We start from the raw sequence: 19,054 nt of genomic DNA, 5'->3' as shown, positions 1-19,054 counted from the left end.
TAAGTTGATACAATGCATGGGAACATGGTGGGAATTCCTCCCAGCAGCCATCCGTTTAGTGTTTGCCAAATGGAAATTGTTCGCTGTTCATTTTGGCCAATTAGTAGGAGGGTCACTTAGGGGATACGCATTATAAATGAGGAGGAAGCTTCCCCTTTTCTGTGTTAGTCAATCCCTCAGTATGAACAAACCCACAGTTACCATTCACCCGTTCGAGGTACTTCTATGCATGCACGCCGATTTGCCAAAGTGCAGTTGCAAAATGGGCAACGTAGGGGTGGCCATTCTGCGAGACTTTGGCTAGCTGCTCCCTGTTGTTGTTCTTCCCCAATTTTTTTTGCGCATCCCGAGGACATTTCCACGCGTATTAACTATCGCACGGAAGAGAAAAAGAAACATGGAGGGGGTAAACTTCTTAGGATGAGCATAGAACTCTGGTTTAGCCTTTTTTTTTTATCCACATATGCTGTCCTTTTTTTTAACGATATATTCTGTCCTTTTTTTTTTTTTTTTTTCTCAGCTTTCCCAACTGCGCAACCTCCACGGGTTAAAAAACTGTACCTTTTATTTTGCATCAATAAAAATGGCCAAATGGTATGAGCGGAATGTCCACAATTTTGCAAAAAAAAAAAAAAAAAAAGTTGAAATAAAAAGAGAGGAACAAGCCATTTTGCAGTTTTTTTTTTTTTTTTTTTTTTTTTTCAAGCTGCATATTCTCCACCTCCCAGCGGAGTTGACAAAACGGTTCCCGCAGGTTTCATCCCGCTTTGCGCAGGAAGTACTTAAGAAGAAAAAAAAAATTCGTGCGTTGCTACAAAATAAAAGCCGCTGTTATTTTGCGGGGAGGCAGTTTTTTAGCCCCTTCGAATTTTAGAAGGAAGGAAGGAAGGAAGGAAGAAAGCGAAGCCGCAAATTGTAAGTTGCAAATTAGAAGTTACAAAATAGAAGTTACCAGTTACAAACTACAAACGCGTAACTGGCAGGGTGCGGGGCTGTTCACCATTAAAGGGAAAAAGGAGCGAATTGCCAGCTTTTTTTTTTTTGCCGACATATGAATGAGCAGCATACAGGTTGGAGGAAGTAGCGCCAAGTGAGTAGGGACAAGATGAGCGAGCACGAGGGGTATAAGCAGCCCCTTGGGGAGAAGCAGCCCCTTGGGGAGAAGCAGCCCCTTGGGGAGAAGCAGCCCCTTGGGGAGAAGCAGCCCCTTGGGGAGAAGCAGCCCCTTGGGGAGAAGCAGTCCCTAGGGGAGAAGCAGCCCTTAGGGAAGAAGCAGCCCCTTGTGGAGAAGCCGCTCTCAGGGGAAGGGCCGCAGAAAACGCCCTTCACGCAGCTGAACATTGAGGAGCCCATTCTATTTTCGCTGCTGATTCAAAGGTACCTCTTCTGCGCGAGCATACAGGCAAAGGCCATTCCGCTCATTGCGAAAAAGGAAAATGTCCTGCTGCACTCCGAAACGGGCAGCGGAAAAACGCTATGCTTCGTTATTCCCATGCTACAAAATTTGGTGAAGTCCAAACTGGGGGCCATAAGAAGGGACCGCCTTTTCACGTCGTCATGTGGGGAGGCAAAGGAAGGGGAAGATGAAGAAGAAGAAGACGACTGCTACAACGAAGATAGAGTCAACCGTATCTACAACAAATTTGAAAATGTAAACATAGAGAAGGGCATCCCCCCTGTTGACATAAATGTGGCAAAGTTTATGCAGCACAGCAGGGCCTCTTTGGAGGGAAAAACGCACAAGAAGGGTGGCGCCGTGGGGAATCAAGCGGGAGTTACCAAAGATGGTCAGCACCCACCCCGCGGTAACAACGTGCAGTTCGAGCCCATTAAAGAGGAAGTAAAAAAAGCCATTCGATGCACCACAAGTGAGAACAAGAGCAAAAAAAAAATACAGGTGAACGGAGTGATTGTGGCCCCCACCAGAGAGTTGAGCATGCAAATATACGACGTAGTAAATAAATTTTTGTTTTTCATAAGATTATATTTTGTTAAAAAATTTAACATACATGTGGACGAATTGGACAAGGAAGTCTTTTTTGTGAACACACTATTATTTAGGGGTGCTGTAAAAATTGAGGAGGATTTGAAAATTATAAAAAATGAAAAAAAAAAAAAAAAAAGATACCAGATCGTTGTGGCGACCCCGGGGAAGTTGTCAACTTTGCTTGTCGATCACAACTGCCACTTTGACACGAACGAGTTGGCGTATTTAATTCTGGATGAGGGGGACAAATTATTGGAACAGAGCTTTTTAACGTATGTGCAGGACGTGGTTAGGAGCATCGTCTCGAAGGACTACGCCACGTGCATTTGCAGCGCGACGTGTCTGCAGGAGGAGAAGTTTTACAACTTGTTCTCTGACAAGAGGCGAGCCTTCACCAAGTGCGTGGGGGGGGCGCCGCCCGCGTCAGGCTCAAGCGGGATGGGCGATGTTGTTGCTGCTTCCGCTGGTGCTGGTGCTGCTGCTTCTGCTGCTGATGCCGCTACTACTGCCGCTACCCCCGCGGGGAGCTCCTTCCAAATGCCAGAGCAAATCGAAAACTACTACATCACGGTGCGCAACCTGGACAAAAGCTTCTTCCTGTTCAAATTCCTGAGCACAGTGGTGCGCGAGGGGGAGGCAGTGATTGTGTTCTTGCCGACCTGCTTCTGCGTGGATTTCTTCTTCCACCTATTCAAGAACGTACTTAACGTGGAGAAGAGGAGTGCGAAGGAAATTTTTAACCAAGTCGTCACCCTCAACGAGAGGCATAGAAATGCATTCAGCCAATCTGACCTGTCGCTCTTCTGCAAAATGATTTGTTACACGCACAAATATATGGGGAAGAAAAAATTCACTCTTTTAAAAATCCACAGGAAAATGAAAGACAAAAAAAGGATAAGTGCTTATAAGAAGATAAAAGAAAACAAGAATAAGAGGAGAATAAAAATTATTTTTTGCACAGATATTATGAGCAGAGGAATTAACGTGGACATTCATTGGGTCATCAACTACGACGTTGCCAATAAGAATATGACTTACATCCATAGGAGTGGCAGAACAGGCAGATTTGACAAAAGGGGGAAAAATGTCATTCTGCTTAATAAGAAGGAAAAGGAATATATATACTTTTTAAAAAATAAAAAAGTGAACATCAGCAATTTTAGGAAGACGTCCATGTTCAGGGATATGCTCAGTTGGGAGTCCCGCCTTATGCGAAGTGAAGACGCGTTGGATGCGCAAGTGAGGGAGGTAGCCAATTTGGAGAAGGGGCAGATGGGGAAGTTCGGCCCAGAGAAAACCTTATCGTTTTATGGAAAAGTGCGCGGGGAACGCATTAAAGGGAGGGAGGCAAAGGGGATCCCCCCCAAAGGAGATTCATCCGGGGGACCTCCCCACAAAGGAGACACAGCCGAGGGACCCCCCCCCAAGAGGGACGATCACATCCTTTTGCTGAACAACATGGTGAACCTCTTTCTAAAGTACATAATTTTTTTCACCATCGAGAACAGAGAAACGTATCTGCTCTCGACAAAGGCGTTTCTGTCGTACATTGAGTTTTACAAAAACCACCAGCTGAGTTTTCTCTTCCCCTTCCACAAGCTCAACCTGTCGCACCTGTGCCACTCCTTTGCGCTGGTGAAAATCCCCAAATTTAAGGAGAAGAGCCAAATTAAGAATTTCAAACGGGTGGGCCTGAACACGTCCGACATACCCTACAGAAATGAGGAGAAGGAAAGAAAGCGGCAGGAGGAACTGACACGCTTAAGAAGCGAGAAACGCGCGGCCAATGAAAAGGCGGAAGGTGAGAAAAACGCGGAGGGAGACAAACCTCACAAACGGAAGCAGGAAAAAAAACAGAAAAAAAGAAAAACCATTGTTCAGAGAAAACACGAACAAAGGGACATGGAGGAAAACGAAATTGAGTCCCTATTTTTTGAAGAAAATTTGTACAAAAAATTAAAAAAAAAAAAAATTTCCAAAGATGAGTACGACAGATTGCTGAACATGGAAAATCTGGACAAAATATTTTCCACCTCGCCCAGCGCGGGGAAGAACCAGGCCGTCGCCCCCCGGAAAAATCAGGCAGCTGCGTCAAACAGGAGGAAGAGCAAGAAGAAGAGAAAGGTGTACAACTTGAAGGTGAAGAAGAGGCGGAAGGGGGGCGGCAAACGGAGGTAACGGCGTAGCGGCGTAACGGCGGTAACAGCGCGGTGTGGTTGGAAGAGTTGGTAACACAGGTGACAAAAAGGAGGTGCCCATCGGGGGGGGTGACCCCACTTGGCGTTTCCCCCATTGGTGTGTGCCTTCGCCAAGGTTACGAATAAACCTTCTGTGATAACCTACTTAAACGCATTTGTAAGGCGCGACAGTCTCGTGTAGACGCGTGCCCATTGGCAATTTTTTTTTTTTTTTTTTTTTTTTTGTTTTCATCCCATTTGACGCGAGGCGAGTTGGCACACACGTGTCGCATGTCATCCCTCCATTCCGTCGCACAACTCGTTGGGGTGGACGGTGGGAAACATCTTTCCCAGCGCGCATCCCCTCGTGAGCGTACAATTTTGTGTAAGCAAAAATTACACGTGTGTGTGGGCGCACGTAAAAGAAACCCCTATTTGTGAATGGCTTGCCCCCAGTGGCATTCCACCCTGAACGGTGCATACTTTTTTTCGTCTTGGGGAAAGGAAAAAATTATTAAATGTGCCAATTTAAAATTTAACAAAAAAACGTTTTATTCTTACGCGAAATTAATTCAAAAGGGATGGAAAATAAAATGAACATTCTTAATTATATGTGGATACACGAGAAAACGCAAAATGGAGACATTTAAAAAAAAAAGGGGGGTGATTTAAAAATGCTGCTCCATGCTGTACAGACCAGTACGCACATGTGTGCAAACATACATACCGCTGCGTAAGACAAAGGGGAATTAATAAACCAGGAGGAAGAAAAATACGAACAAGAATAACGTTATTATAAACATTAACGTTTTCGCAAGGGGGTACGCAAAAAAAAATGCTTCAATTTGGGGAAAAAAAAAATGATGTAAAATACAAACGTGGCCATAATGCTACCCGAATGGGACAATCCCATTTTGGCAACAATTTTCCAAATGTGAAAAAAGAATAGACACTTTGGGTGAATGAGTGGCCCATTTGGCACGCATTGGGGCCGTCTGCACAGTGAGCAGGAACGGGAGCCCCGATGAAGGGCCCTCCCCCCACGGCGCGCCCGTACAGTCGCGCAGTAAAGCAGTAAAGCGGCAAAGCAGCAAAGCAGCATAGTAGCGCTATGCCCCCCTGGTGAGCACAATGGGGGAGGCGTACAGATCGTCGCCGTAGTACCTGTTCACGAAGCTGAAGAACTTGTCCTTGTTAATGACGCTCTTCCCACCTGAGGTGTCTATGACGTCCAGCTTGTTGACCTTATCCTTGAACATCTTCTGGTTAAACAAATCCAAAATGACCGCCTGGGTGGAGTTATCCACTGCGCAGAGCTTTTTTAAAGCTTCGTATTTTTTATCGTCAGTGACCAGGAAGTAAAAGTTAATTTTCTTCCCCTTTCTGTTTTTATTATACTGGCCAATCAAGTCGTTGTACTGGTGCAGCAAATCCAAATTGAGTTTCTCACTGAACAGAATGAAGATTGGCGAAAAAACGTTTAAGTTGGTTAAGTTGCTGACATTCTCATATTTGTACATGTAATTTTTTTCATTCGCTTTTTCGTGTAAACTTTTGTAATTATTTTGTATAAAGCTAGCTATTTCGTCTTCCTTCTTCTCCACGTGGATGTACTTGCTTATAATGTTTCCCTTTTTATTTACCAAAATGCACACTGGTTTGAAGGTCACATCGAACATATCGTAAAGGAGTAACTTATATATGGCGTTATTTTCTTGTTCTCCCAGATAGTACACATCGTCCACGTAGTGTTCCGTCTGATCGTTTGTGCCACGCGGTTGGCTGCTTCGGTCAGCGGTGTTTCTTTTATCATTCTGCTTCTCATCCCCAGAAGGTGCAGATGACCCCTCCTTTGTGTTTGACTTGTTTGGGGCCTTCTCCTTACCGCTTCCTTCGCTGGGAACATTCCCCTCCGTTTTTTCATCCGCCAGTGGGCCTGCCTTCTCAGCTTCTTGCTGACCAACCATTCCATCTCCCTTCGCGGAGGTCTTCCCCTTCATCATTTCCATATCTTTAACAAAAATAATATCCACATTGACATTTTTGGCGGCCAGTTTTTTTTTCACCTTGAGGAGGGATTGGAGATCTCCCTTGTTGTCCTTCTCATTGTTAAAATAGAAGAGCACATAATCAGAATTTAATTTTTTAAAATCGTATTTGCGATTATTTTTGTCATAGAGCCAATTGATGTACGTCAAATGGTTAACCTCTCTGTAGGGGAAATCCTTCCTTTGGTGGAGCAGCAAATAATTAATATTGTCATTTATGATGTTCATATTTTTATCCAACAAAACCATCGTGGGGATATTCATAATGTTGTAATTTTTTATCATTTTTAAAATTTGTTTTTTATCGTGAAATAATATGCTGTACCAGTTGTTCATATTTCCAAAGTGTTTAATATTAAAAAGGAGTTTGCTGTCCAGGGGGACATACACAATGTTAACATTTTTTTTTTTGTTAATGTCTTGGTAAATTTCCTTCAGCCTTTCAACATACGTTTTGATATTTCTTGTGTGCAAAAATCGGTCCACATTATACGAATGGAAAAATAAAATTGTGTACTCATTTGCGCTATCCTTTGTATTTACCTTTTTCACGTTCATGTAAAAATTTATTAGCGTTCGAATGTTGCTATATATCGCATGGATTATGTAAAATAAATTGTACGTTTTTTCTTGCTCATAATTGCTTCCCTGTATCAAACTGCTGTCATGCTTGTACAGGCACTTCCCCATAATTTTTTCCGCTTCCGTTAAATTTTTGTTGTCATTTTTTATTTTGCTGTATATCATGTAGGTTGCTAGGAACAGCGGGATGGTCAACCCGGAGACGCCCATCAGGCCTGAGAAGCTCACCTTCCGCAACGGGCACAGCTGGCTCCCCCCCTGCGCGCCCAGGGGGCTCCGCCTCCCCTCTTCTCCCTTGCTTCTCCGCAGGTCCACGTACGCAAATCTGAGGTGGGTAAGCGGTGGTTAAAAAGCGGTTAAGGAGCGGTTAAGGAGCGGTTACGCGGCGGTAAAGCCGTTTGTGCAGCCGCTGGGCCAACGCGCGTGCTCAACGGCACTGGGAAGGCACCCTCCACGTGTGCACACAAATAGACGAACGGGTTAACACACGGGCAGGCCACCGCCGCTCTGGTGAAACCTCCAATTTTCGTACTTCCTCTGTCGGTTAGACTGCCATCCTAGGGGCGCATTCACGTGGCTTATGGTTAAAAAGTTTTTGGGATTTACCTACGGGGGGCGGGCAAACGGGAATTATGAAGGCATGTGGGGTGTGCCACGGGGTGTAGGTGCAGGTCGATCGGCAGGATCTACGCGCATTAAGGATGCATGGGGGGGTGTACGCCCATATGTCTATGCCAACTGCACCGCACCCTTGGGGCGCAGTGGACTATCCCTCTCCCTTACCGCATTCACATTTTTTACACACAGTGCAAACACTTGGAAGGTAAAAAAAAGAAATATCTTTATCATTCTAGGGAGGCGAGGAAACGGTCATCAGGAGACTTCCCTGATGCTGCTGGAGGTGGTGATAGCTTCGCTTCCGTTTGGCTTAAGCTTTGGATTTGCCTTCTTCCGTTTTGCCTTCTTCCGTTTTGCTTTGTTTTGTTTTTTCTTCCCCTGGGAAATTTCCAGTCTCGTTTTGTTTGCCGTTCTACGTCCCCCTTCGTTGCTTCTGAGCTCGGATTCGTCGCTGATTTTCCACTTGGGCCGTTTTCTCTCCTCCGTGGGGTGCTCCTCCGAGCGTTTTTTTTTTGCCCCCTTTGCGTTTAAATAGCTATGGTTACGCGGTCTCCCTTACAACTGCTGAGGTAGCCACGACTGCTATGGGTGCTACGCCTGGGGACTCTCTCCACCGCGCGTTACCCCCCGTGAGTGTTTTTGCTTGCCTTTTTTTTTTTTTTTTTGCAAACCGCTTTATCTTGCAATTGTATTCTGATTTTACGCTTCAAAAGTGCTCCAGTGAGGGGGGATAGCAAACGTATATGGATAACCGCTATGAAAAGATGTTTTTATTGTACGCTTCGATGCCACGGCGGGAGAAGAGAAAAAGTTCAGTTGGCAATTCCTCAAATGTATGGGCGCCTTCTTTTTTTTTTTGTTCTTTTAAAAGGCAAATGTGTGGGAACTCAAGTGTAGAGTCGGGGGGCTAAGCGAAACAGCGCTCCGTGCAAGAGAGCATATATATATACGTACGTATTGTATGCACACGTGCCGGTACACGGTGGCACCCTTTTGTGCATTTGTCGAGGTGAACATGCCGCCGTTGCTTCCGACGAGCAGAATAATCTCCCCCTGTCGTTCGCCGGTACACACCACGAATAACCTTTTTTCATACACCAAAGTACAAATGCACATGGGTCAGTTGTAGCCAATAAATTTTGCAAACGCTTTTTAGAACAACCCCCCAAAGGTTAATTGCACATAGTGACCCTTCTAAGGGGGGAAGTTTTTTTTTTTTTTTTTTCCCCTTTTGATGTATCCCAATTTTTGCACAATTCGAAAAGGGAAGCGATACAAACTGGTGACACTGGAACGATTGAAAGTTCCGATGGACGAGTGGGCAACAAACAAGTGTAACTCAGGTGGCGTGACTTCCCCGCATGGTTATAAGTATGCATATATATGTACGCATATGTAGGCACGTTTATACAAACACAACATTGAGTGTACGTATGGCGAAACTGCTAAACGGTGAAGTAGGAACTTCGCTGTGCGAAAGATGTCGATCGTAAGTATAAAACAGAGTTGAGTGTTTACGTGAACTTCTTACGTTACAAAGTGACAAAAAAGAAGAAAGAAAAAAAAAAAAAAGGAAAAACGTAGCATCAAGAACAACCTTTTTTTTTTTTTTTTTCCCTCCAAATGTATCCTCACGGATACGTACATATACATGCGCATCCATCCAGTGCGACCAGGCGATCACCGTTTTTTAAGCGCTCCTTTTTTTTTGCGCAGATTGTTTTTCCCCCCAAGGGCACATAAGCCCTGCGCGAACATCGATGAAAGCATCAATGAAAACGTCGACGAAAGCGTCGATGAAAACGTCCATGAAAACGCCGATGCAAATATGTGACCCCATTTCACACGCAGCAACGTAAGCCAAGCGTTGGAATGCTTTAAAGAGTACGTTATAGGCCTCGCCCTTTCACCCCGCACCTGTGTCACTTCGTCACGTCCCAATTTCAATTCGCAACTTCCTCACTTCTCCGCTGCGACGCAGTTTTATTTCATTCCACAGTCTCCCCCCTCTTTCAAAACAAACAGCTGCTTGCTACAAATTGGGCTGAAAAATTCCCCCTGCTTCGTCAGTTTTTGCTTTTCCCCCCTCCCCAATTTAAAATCCCCTTTATTTTGCCGCCTCACCACGTTGCTATCCCCCAACGAGTGTGTCACGCACAGTTGTTTGTTCAGTTTGTTCATTCTTCACTGTTCATTTTATTTTATTTTATTTTTTTGCAATTTGTTCATAGCCCCAAAAAACGCTAGGGGGTCTTCCAAAGTTGTGCCGTCGGAAAAGGCGAAATGTACGAATGCTGTGACTTGCTGCCTATTGGTTTTGTTTTTCCCCCCTTCCCATTTGCCTTACATAATTTTTTTTTTTTTTTTTTTTTTTTTCGTTCAATATTTTTAATTTCACCCCAAACGGGTTGGCAATACTCAGTGGCTTGGAGCAGAAGAGGAGAAACGAAATAAACTGGCAGTGGTCCAAATAAGAGGTGAAGCGAGGAACCTCTCACACAGGTATTTCTCTCCCCTCCCTCCCGTGTTTACAAGGAACGGAGACGCTTTAACGTAGACGCTTTAACGGAGACGCTTTAACGGAGACGCGCCTTTCCTGATCAGTCGAGACAGACACCACATTTTTTTTGCAGCCCGCTCGCAGCAGTAGCAGCCGGAGGGGGGATGAAGCATATCTGCACATCGCGACTGCCTGTCCATTTACACACTTTGCACACTTCCACTTTGAGCATTTGAAAGGGACCCACGAGTCTTTCGCTGCACACCAAAATGGCGGAGGAGATAGTCCTATACTACTTCGACGCGAGGTAAGAAAGGGGGAAAAGGCGGCGAACGCAAGGTGGAGTGTGCCCGTAGTGGTGCGGTTCAATGGGCGCAGTTCGCGCCATGCCCCCCCTTAACAGCGCACTGGCCGCCGCTTACCGCCGCTTACCACCGCTTACCCCCCCATCGCAGAGGCAAAGCCGAGCTGATTCGGCTGATCTTCGCCTACCTGGGCATCCAGTACACGGACAAGCGCTTCGGCGAAAACGGAGACGCCTTCATCGAGTTTAAGAATTTCAAAAAGGAAAAGGAAACCCCCTTTAACCAAGTCCCCATACTCGAAATGGACAACATCATATTTGCCCAAAGTCAAGCCATAGTAAGGTACCTCTCCAAGAAATACAAAATAAGTGGGAACAGCGAGCTGAACGAATTTTACGCCGACATGATTTTTTGTGGAGTACAAGACATACATTATAAATTTAACAATACAAATTTATTTAAGCAGAATGAGACCACCTTTCTTAATGAGGAGTTGCCGAAGTGGTCAGGTTACTTTGAGAATATTTTGAAAAAAAATAATTGCAACTACTTCGTTGGCGATGATTTAACGTACGCCGATTTGGCTGTTTTTAATTTATATGATGACATTGAAACGAAGTACCCAAACAGCTTGAAAAATTTCCCGCTGCTCAAGGCGCATAACGAGTTTATTAGCAACTTGCCCAACATAAAGAATTATATTAGCAACAGGAAGGAGAGTGTCTACTAGGTGTTTTCTTCCCTTTTAATTTACCATTTTGGGGGCAGGGGAGAGGTGTTAACTTAACCGTTCATGTTGCTCCCCGCGTTCGTTTGTTCATCCCCCTCATTTGTCGCGCGCGCGGCGTCCATTTTATCCCCCCGTGCTTTTAAAAAATTCCCCCCCTTCGCATGTTTATAATTTTTTTTTTTTTTCACATTTTCGCTTTTACCAAATTTATGCACTCTTTTGCGTTTCCTACTTTGAGTGGTACATAGTATATATGTGTGTATACATTTGGGCGCATACACATATTTATATTTACATCCCCGTCCAAAGGCGCACTGCACAATTGGGCAGCAACACGATGAAACAGTGCCTCCCTTTACGTACACACGTAAACCTCGCGCGCACAGTGAGTATACGCCAACCCACGCACTCCACACGAGCTTCCTACAGAAATGTACTCCGTGCGAATGTGCCGCTCTCCCTTTTTTTTTTTTTTTTCGTTTTTGCATGAGATGATACAAATACACGCTTATATAGCAAAATTTACAAGTTTAAAAAAATTACTCTTAAAAGGTGAAAAAAAAAAAAAAAAAAAAAAAGAAAAAAACAAATAACGACTTGGGGGGGCACTACAAATGGGTAGGTTTCCCCCACCTCGATTTTTTTTTCTGGTTTGACTCAACCAAGGTGCACCTCTCCCGTGTGTAAAAGGGACAAAAAAAAAGGGTAACAAAATGGGTACGACGACAACGTTATGATGTTGATAACACGCAGGGGGGGGAAGCCCCATGAGGGTAATCACCCCCCCTTAACCTGTCCAACCATGAACAAACTAAAAGGCAAAAGGGGAAGGTATCTCTCCCCCAGAGAACCACTATACTGGCGAAAATGACGTTAACCGAATTGGGGCTTCCTACAAATCAGGCGGTTCTCCCTCATTTCTGAATGTAGTTCATTATGACCTTTACGATGGGATCCTTTCCTAAATCTCTGTTGTGGGAAAAAGGGGGGAGAGGGAAAAAGTACACAGGAGTGAGGTGTGAAGTGAACTGTTGGCGCAGTAATAACACACAATGAGGGAAGGATGGCGGTGGGCATACAGCAGCATGTGGGGTTTGCAGTTCCAGGCATGTATCCCTAACCACCCACAGCCCCCTTTTCGAAGCGGCGACTTACTCTAGCATGCGGGCGATCTCCTCCTCGAAGAAGCTATCCTGGTGGGAATAGCTGCACACACTCTTGTACACAATTTTGTAAAAGCTAATTTCGTTGGGCATGCTCATTAATATTTTCAAGTGCAGCTCCGATTCGGGTCCCTTGTGTGCCCGCCTCTCCTCCTCCAGGCGGTGCGTGAAGACGTTGCACAGGATGTAGAACACGCTGTGCAGCACGGAGTAGAGGAAGCACGTTATGAGGTTTCTGTGGGGGGGGAGAATCGGAAAGGTTAGCGTTGTGGTTAGCGGTGTGGTGTAGCCATGCTGTGCTGCACCCAGTGTAGCGGCTGCTCGCACACACGAGGCTCCACTTTTGCGCGCCTTCCAAAAAGGGGGCAAACAAGCAAGCAAGCAAAGAAGCCAACGAACTTACCTGTCAAACTCCTTAACGTAGGGGATAATCTTGACCAGGAAAATGGTTAGGAGGGCGGCTCCACTCTAAGGGGTAAAAAAAGAGTCAGCAAATGGAGAGAATATTAACATCCAGGTGGGGCGGTGAAAAATGGGAAGTGACTGCACCCCGCTCAGTGCTCACCTTGTAAAAGAGAAGCTTCGTTATGTACAAGTGCACATAGTTGTAAAAGAGGAGGAGGGCCAAGATGCTCTGCACGTAGGCAATGCCAATGCCGGGGGTAAACAAATACGAAAGAGAGACATCCAACAGATAAATATACAGTGATGAATACACGTTGGTACTGTAGAGTTTACACCGGATGTTAATAAACTGGTGGGAGTCGCTATTTCGCAAGTGAGCTTCGTGTTCATTCATAAAAAAAATATTTTGCATTTTTTCATTTTTAATAAACTTATTCAGAGTGTTTATGTTGGCGTTCATATGGAGCAGCTGCAGCTTTAGGAACTCCTCATAATGGAGCATATTTTCGAAGCAATAATCCGCATGGGCAAGGAGGAAAAGCAAAAGAAGGTAGTTGCTAAAGAGGGAGTAAATGAGGGTCATTCTCTTCTTCTTTTTTACAACTTTAAAAATTTTTCTGTACACGCAAGCTCCTTTTTTCTTCAACAAGCTATTAACGAATAGGCAGTGTATACTCTTCAATTTTTTAAATTCTTCATTCAGTTGGTTTGTATCCACGTCCAGCTTGGTTACCTCGTTGTGTATTCGCATGCTGCTTACGGGCGTGGGGACGCCTTCGTTTGCCGTTTCTTCGCTCGCTTGCTCATTTGAGATTTTTTTACTCTCCTTCTCTTTGAAGTAGAAGAAGGATTTTTTCTTCTTTTCCTTGGGGGCGTTCGCGGTGGAGTTGGCCGCGTTGGCCGTGTTGGCCGTGTTGGCGGTGGAGTTCGTGGCACCGCTGGGGGGGGCCAGAATGTCCCACTCGTTGTATCCGGCGAAGTTGTAGTAGCAGTAGGCCCCGTTGAAGGGGATGGCTTTGCCGAACTGGGTGGCGCCGCCCAGCTGCGCGAGGTTGTCCTTGTAGGGGAAGCGGTGCGCAAAGATGTTGCCGATGTTGCTGACGCTGCCGGGGGTGCCAGGGCTGTCAGAGGTGCTAGTGTCACCACTGCTACCACCCGACGCCGCGCCACTACCCTGGGGGGGGGGCACCCCCCGCTTGACGTACCTCGCCACGTGGGCCCGGTCGAAGGACAGGTTAACAATCAACTCGGCCACGGTAGGGTAAATGAGAAATTCGAAGTGCCTATTGACGCTGCTGTAGAGGGAGTCCGTTAGGTAAAGGTAAAGATGCTTGTTAACCGTGACGTCCACGTTGCTTACGTCCTTCTTCAAAAACAAGTTGTTATGCCTACTCATGAGGGAAGAGCAGACTGTTTCCTCTTCCCCCGTCTTCTTCAAAAGGATAAAATTAAAGAGGGTATTTTTTTTCTTCTTTATCTCTTCATTATACTTAGAAATGGTCTCGATATGTGTGTAGGGGCACTTGTCAATGTCTTTGTAAATATTCTTTATGTCTATGTAGAGGTCCCACAGCATCTCCATCATTTTCTTCGTGACGACGTCTTTCATGAGCGGTTTGGCCACAGCAGGTTCGGTTTTCCCTTCAGCGGAGTTTTTCTCTTCCCCTTTCTTGTCATCCTTTTTTACGCCCTTAGAGGAGCTCTTCTTAGAGGGGGTAACTCCATCGTCGTTACTTCCCCCGGTTGGTCCCTCCTCCGGGGCAACCTCCCTAATTATGATGTTTTTAAATTTCTCCACCACCTCATCGTGGCTATCAAAAAGGGGATCATTCTTCGCAAGGGTTATTAAATTTCTTGGCTCATGCACCGTGGCGAAGACGAATCTGCCCAGTTTGTTCGTGTTGTCATACTTAGGTGTGTCGTTTTGGCCTTCTGCCTTGTCAGCCCCGCTGGTGGGTTCTCCCTTCTTCCCGCCGTCCTCTTTGGCGACTTCACACTCTGCTGTCGCTTTATCCCCCTCGTTTGGCTGACCCGCCTGGACACCCTCCCCACCTGTGTTGTCACTCTCACGGGCAGCTTCCCCCTCTTTGTTCCTTTCCACTTCTTCCTTCGCATCGTCACCCTGCTGATCTGCTTTACCGCTGGAGGTTAAGTTTAATATTTTGTTCAGGTCAATGTTAAGGATATTTTCGCTGTGCAGGTCAAAGTTATCCTCATGTAGTAGGCTGTACAGTTTTTCTTCCTCCCCATTGGAATAGAGCATCGTAAAATTGTCATCGTTTGGCAGACAGTTGGTTCTTATCCTGTCCGTTCCTCCTGGGAGATTTATAATTTCGCTATCACCACTGTCGACACTGTCTGCCTCACCATCGGTATGGTCTCCACTGGTGGTGCGCCTTCCCCCTTTGCGGTCTCCCTGATCTGCTCCATCACCGCTAACTCTATCTCCCGCTTCATGGCCATCCTTTAGAGGGGTCTGTCCTGGGCCATTTCTCACCTCATTTTTGAAGTTCCATTTGCCGCTATTCTTCTGAATTGACGGGTTTATAATCATATAGGAGAGTTGAATCCTCAGCAACTTGTCCTTGTCACTCTTCTTCATGAGGTTACGATACTTGAAGAAGTAATTACTCTGTTTAATGTTCCCATTAATTTTGTTTATAAATCTGTAGTAGTTATAAAGGTCCTCATTCATATCATTGAGGTTGGCGTTTTTATAAGTCATCCTTAGGAAGCTCGTTAACTTGAGCATGTGTTGTCTTTTCAAACGAATTATGAAGCTTTCGTAGGTCGACCCGTTCGTCTCATTTGTGCGGTGGTAGATCTCGCTGCTCATCACGTTCCTCAGGGTATGTCCGTGTCCCTTGCCGCCTCCGCCTCCACCTTCATAGGAGAGAGAGTAACTCATTTGGTACGCCTTACTGCTGCTATTATTTTTCATTCTTTCGCTTTTGTAAAAATAGCTCTTCTGGTCATATTTGCCTATGTACCCACTGGATGAAGTGCTTCTGTGCGGTCTGTCCCGTAGCATGCCGCCATGCGCACTGGGGTAGTTCTTGCCGGATGGGTTGTTCCCTTTGTCGAAGTGGCCCGCGTGGCGGTTGCGGTGGCTGTCCTTGGCGTAGTTGGGCCCGCCTTTCGCCTTGCCTCCCCCGGGCTTGTTGGCCTGCGGGCGGTCGCGCGGCGGTCGTTCATTTGGCGATCGTTCAATGTGGGTTCGCCCATCGGGGTGCCCCTCCGCCCGGAAGCCCGCACCGCCCGACAAGTTCAACTCCCCGCCGAGCAGCGAACTCTTGCCCTTCTCCATCAGCATAAAGTCATTCGCCTTGTCATCCAAATAGTAGTTATTCAAAATTTTCAGCGCGTTTAGGTCATTCGTCACGTCCAGTTTGAGGTCCCCGTCTTGCCCAAAGAACAAGGACTCCTCTACGTCTTCCTCCTCCTGCTCCTTCACTCTCTTTATTTTTTCATTTAAATTGGCATAGTAATTTTCCTCATGGAGGTTATTCCTCAATGGGTAGTCCTCAGGAGGGGGGATGAGCTCCCCGCTGAGTAACCGCTCTGCGAGTGGCAGACCTTCCTGTCGGGGTGCCCCCATATCTTCTCCTAAGTGCATGCCCCCCAAATGGATGCCCTTGGTGGGACCCATTTGGAAGAGAAACTCACTTGACTGATCCTCATGTTCAGGCAAAATGAACGATTCGTTTTTATAACCTTCCTTGTAACTCCTCAAGTCATTCACCAAGTGGTGGTTACTTCTGTCATTTTTCAGGTAATAGTCATCCTCCTTCAAAAGATACATTGGGTGCTTTTCGTTCATGCTTAGGAGGAAGTCGTCGTTCAGTTCGTTTTCCTTGAAGGGGTATAAATTCGTCAGACTGGTTAGGTTGGTTAGATTGGCCAGATTGGCCAGGTTGGTTGGCACCTTGCGCGGGGGGTCCAGGTAGTTCTCCTCCGCTGACAACCTCATCTGGCGCAGCTGGTGCTGCTCCTCCTCGAGGTGCACATCGTTAGTGTACCTGCCGGGCCCATCGCGCACACTGGGAATGCCTGCCATCTCATCCATGCCTGGCATGCCCCGCATGTTAGCACCGCCCTCTTCCTCACCCAGGTGGCCATACACATTTCTGAGGCTATTCAAAAAGTGCAAATTTTCATCCATTTCACGGTTCCTACCATCCAACATCAAATCGTTCATCCCTCCGATGGAGAAGTTCCTCTCCGCGTTGTTCATCATACTGCGTGTTAGCATTCTGGCCTGCTCGGAGTTGTCTTGTCCCCACGGGAGGCCCTCCAATCCTAAGGCTTCCTCTGCGGCACCTCCCCTTTGGAGATCCCCTCCCATGAGGTTACTACTACTGCTTGCCTTTTTCACATTTTTTCTGCCCAACATGTGCAAATAATCCCCCTCCTTAAAATTTTCATTAAAAGTGCTGCTGTCATGGATCTGTTCAAAATTATTCATCAAATAAATTTTCGTAAAATCATTTTCGTTAAATCGATAAGAATCGATGTTTGCCTTCCTCTCGAATTCGCTATCTGCCTGGTCCCTATTTGGGGGTTCCCCTTCTGGGTAGTACTTTCTCTGCATGTGCTCTCTATCGTTGGAGGCGCTTTTAATTCCTCCTTTGGTGGAGACCTTATTTTGTACCGACTGCTTGCTCCTCTGGGGGGTGTTCATAAAACTGAATGGGTCTGCACTGTCAACCGAGTCGTCGTCGTTCATCATGTTGTTCATCACGTCGTCGTTCATCAAGTCGTCGTTCATCACGTCCCCCTTCACCTCATCATTTTCGTTTGCGTAAAAGATATTTTTGTTAATAAATTTTGTTAAGTTGCACATTTTGTTATCAAAATGGAAGAGGTCATCACTTTCGTTGTTCCTCTGTTTGCTGCTGGGGGGTAAGCTGACGTTCTTCATGTGCTTGCTGCTGTGGTTTACCTCATTCGAGGGCACTTCCTTCTCTGTAACCCCGTAGAGCCCCCCCAGGCGCTGCCCTAGCTGCTGGTGGTGGTGTCGCTCCCCCTCCTCGTGGTAGGCAAAAAAGGGGTCCCCTTCATCCTCCCGCTTGATAAAATGTGCGAAGCTACCATCAAGGGTGTCCCTTTCCTGTAGCAAAAACTCGGAGCAATCTACATTCTTATTCTCCAGTTTATTTAGCTTAAATAACTTTTTTTCATTTTCAATTAGGTTGTTATTCATCGTGTAGGAGAAGTCCCCTTCTGGGTTGTCGTTGAGGCCGAAGGTGATGTTATTGATTCTGTCTACGTCTTCGAAGATGCTATCATTTTTGTTCAGATTAAACGCGGCGAGGTCTTCATGTGTCTGGGTGCCTCCTACGTGGGTGCTACTGTCGACGCCTCTATTGGGGCCCCCCCTACTGGAGTCGCCCCTATTCGTGTTACCCCTGTTTCCGTGCCCACCAATGGACTGCTCGCTTTTGTGAGGCCTCCCATCGAAATTCTTCCCCTTCTTATCTCTCTCCTTTGTGTACTCATTATCGTACGCGCCCTTTCCGTACTTGCCGCTGTTTTTTTTCTTGTGGTAGGACGAACTGCTGTTGGGGTAGTAGCCGCTGCTGTACCCGCCACTGTACCCGCCGCTGTGCCCACCGCTATAGCCGCCACTATACCCGCCGCTGTGCCCACCGCTATAGCCGCCACTATACCCGCCGCTGTGCCCACCGCTATAGCCGCCACTATACCCGCCGCTGTGCCCACCGCTATAGCCGCCACTATACCCGCCGCTGTGCCCACCGCTATAGCCGCCACTATACCCGCCGCTGTGCCCACCGCTATAGCCGCCACTATACCCGCCGCTATGCCCGCCGCTATGCCCGCCGCTATACCCGCCGCCGTACCCACCGCTATGCCCGCCGCTATACCCGCCGCCGTACCCACCGCCATGGCTGGCACCCTGGGCTGCGCCCTTTTCCCCCTTCATTTTGCTCCTCGAGCTGTTAGCGTTGTAGTTTTTCATTTTCTCGGATGGGCGAGTGGCTGGTGCTTTTTCGTCCGGTTGGCCCTTCCACTGCTTATTCATTTGGTGGCACGCGGTGCGTTGCTCGCAGGTTAGTATGAGCACTAGTGTGCGTGCTTGTGCGTGTCATATGCATATGGTATGCCTGCCTGTACATGCGCACACGTGTGTTTATACATACACATGTGCATGCGTGTATAGGTGTATACGCGCCACGGGGGGAGGGGGTAGCTGCTGTGCGCCTAATACACAAACAATGTCAGCATCCCTGGGAGGTTTTCAAAAAGGTGAATTGCCTTTTGGAACGGATTAACTCTGTTTGGCTAACAAATCAAAATGAAAAAAAAATAAAAAATAAAATAAAAAAAAAAATGCAAAAAATAATGTAAAAGAGAAAATTTTCCTTCCAAATGGCTACTGCTCGTCGCTTGACTGGGTTTTTCCCCTTTTATGTTTATTTCCCCCTTTTCCGGTTTGAAACGATGCCTCCCTGAAATGAGCAACAAAATGGGCGCTTCGCGTTGTGCACGTGTGATGTAAGGAGAGGGGCGCATGCGCG

General features: G+C 46.6%; 4 protein-coding genes across 4 annotated transcripts; 2 read left to right on the top strand and 2 right to left on the bottom strand.

Annotated features, from left to right (window-relative positions):
• Positions 1-1,105: 1,105 nt before the first annotated feature.
• Positions 1,106-4,165, top strand: PVX_085525 (ATP-dependent RNA helicase, putative; the record flags this gene model as incomplete). The annotated part of the gene is made up of 1 exon (XM_001616718.1): positions 1,106-4,165. The coding sequence occupies one exon, from the start codon at positions 1,106-1,108 to the stop codon at positions 4,163-4,165; it is 3,060 nt and encodes a 1,019-aa protein (XP_001616768.1).
• Positions 4,166-5,273: 1,108 nt separating this feature from the next.
• Positions 5,274-7,004, bottom strand: PVX_085520 (hypothetical protein, conserved; the record flags this gene model as incomplete). The annotated part of the gene is made up of 1 exon (XM_001616717.1): positions 5,274-7,004. One exon carries the CDS (start codon positions 7,002-7,004, stop codon positions 5,274-5,276), a length of 1,731 nt encoding a protein of 576 aa, XP_001616767.1.
• A 2,944-nt stretch (positions 7,005-9,948) lies between these two features.
• On the top strand, positions 9,949-10,947 carry PVX_085515 (glutathione s-transferase, putative; the record flags this gene model as incomplete). Its single annotated transcript, XM_001616716.1, has 2 exons — positions 9,949-10,219; positions 10,368-10,947. Exons 1-2 carry the CDS (start codon positions 10,182-10,184, stop codon positions 10,945-10,947), a joined length of 618 nt encoding a protein of 205 aa, XP_001616766.1. The 5' UTR covers positions 9,949-10,181.
• A 914-nt stretch (positions 10,948-11,861) lies between these two features.
• On the bottom strand, positions 11,862-18,558 carry PVX_085510 (hypothetical protein, conserved; the record flags this gene model as incomplete). The annotated part of the gene is made up of 4 exons (XM_001616715.1): positions 11,862-11,916; positions 12,103-12,345; positions 12,514-12,578; positions 12,676-18,558. The coding sequence occupies 4 exons, from the start codon at positions 18,556-18,558 to the stop codon at positions 11,862-11,864; spliced, it is 6,246 nt and encodes a 2,081-aa protein (XP_001616765.1).
• Positions 18,559-19,054: the final 496 nt, after the last annotated feature.

The sequence above is a fragment of the Plasmodium vivax genome, chromosome 13 (assembly GCF_000002415.2).
Source record: "Plasmodium vivax chromosome 13, whole genome shotgun sequence".
In the NCBI taxonomy this organism is placed as follows: domain Eukaryota; phylum Apicomplexa; class Aconoidasida; order Haemosporida; family Plasmodiidae; genus Plasmodium; species Plasmodium vivax.
Note: the sequence above shows the minus strand (reverse complement) of the source record. Positions and strands in the feature narration are given on the sequence as shown.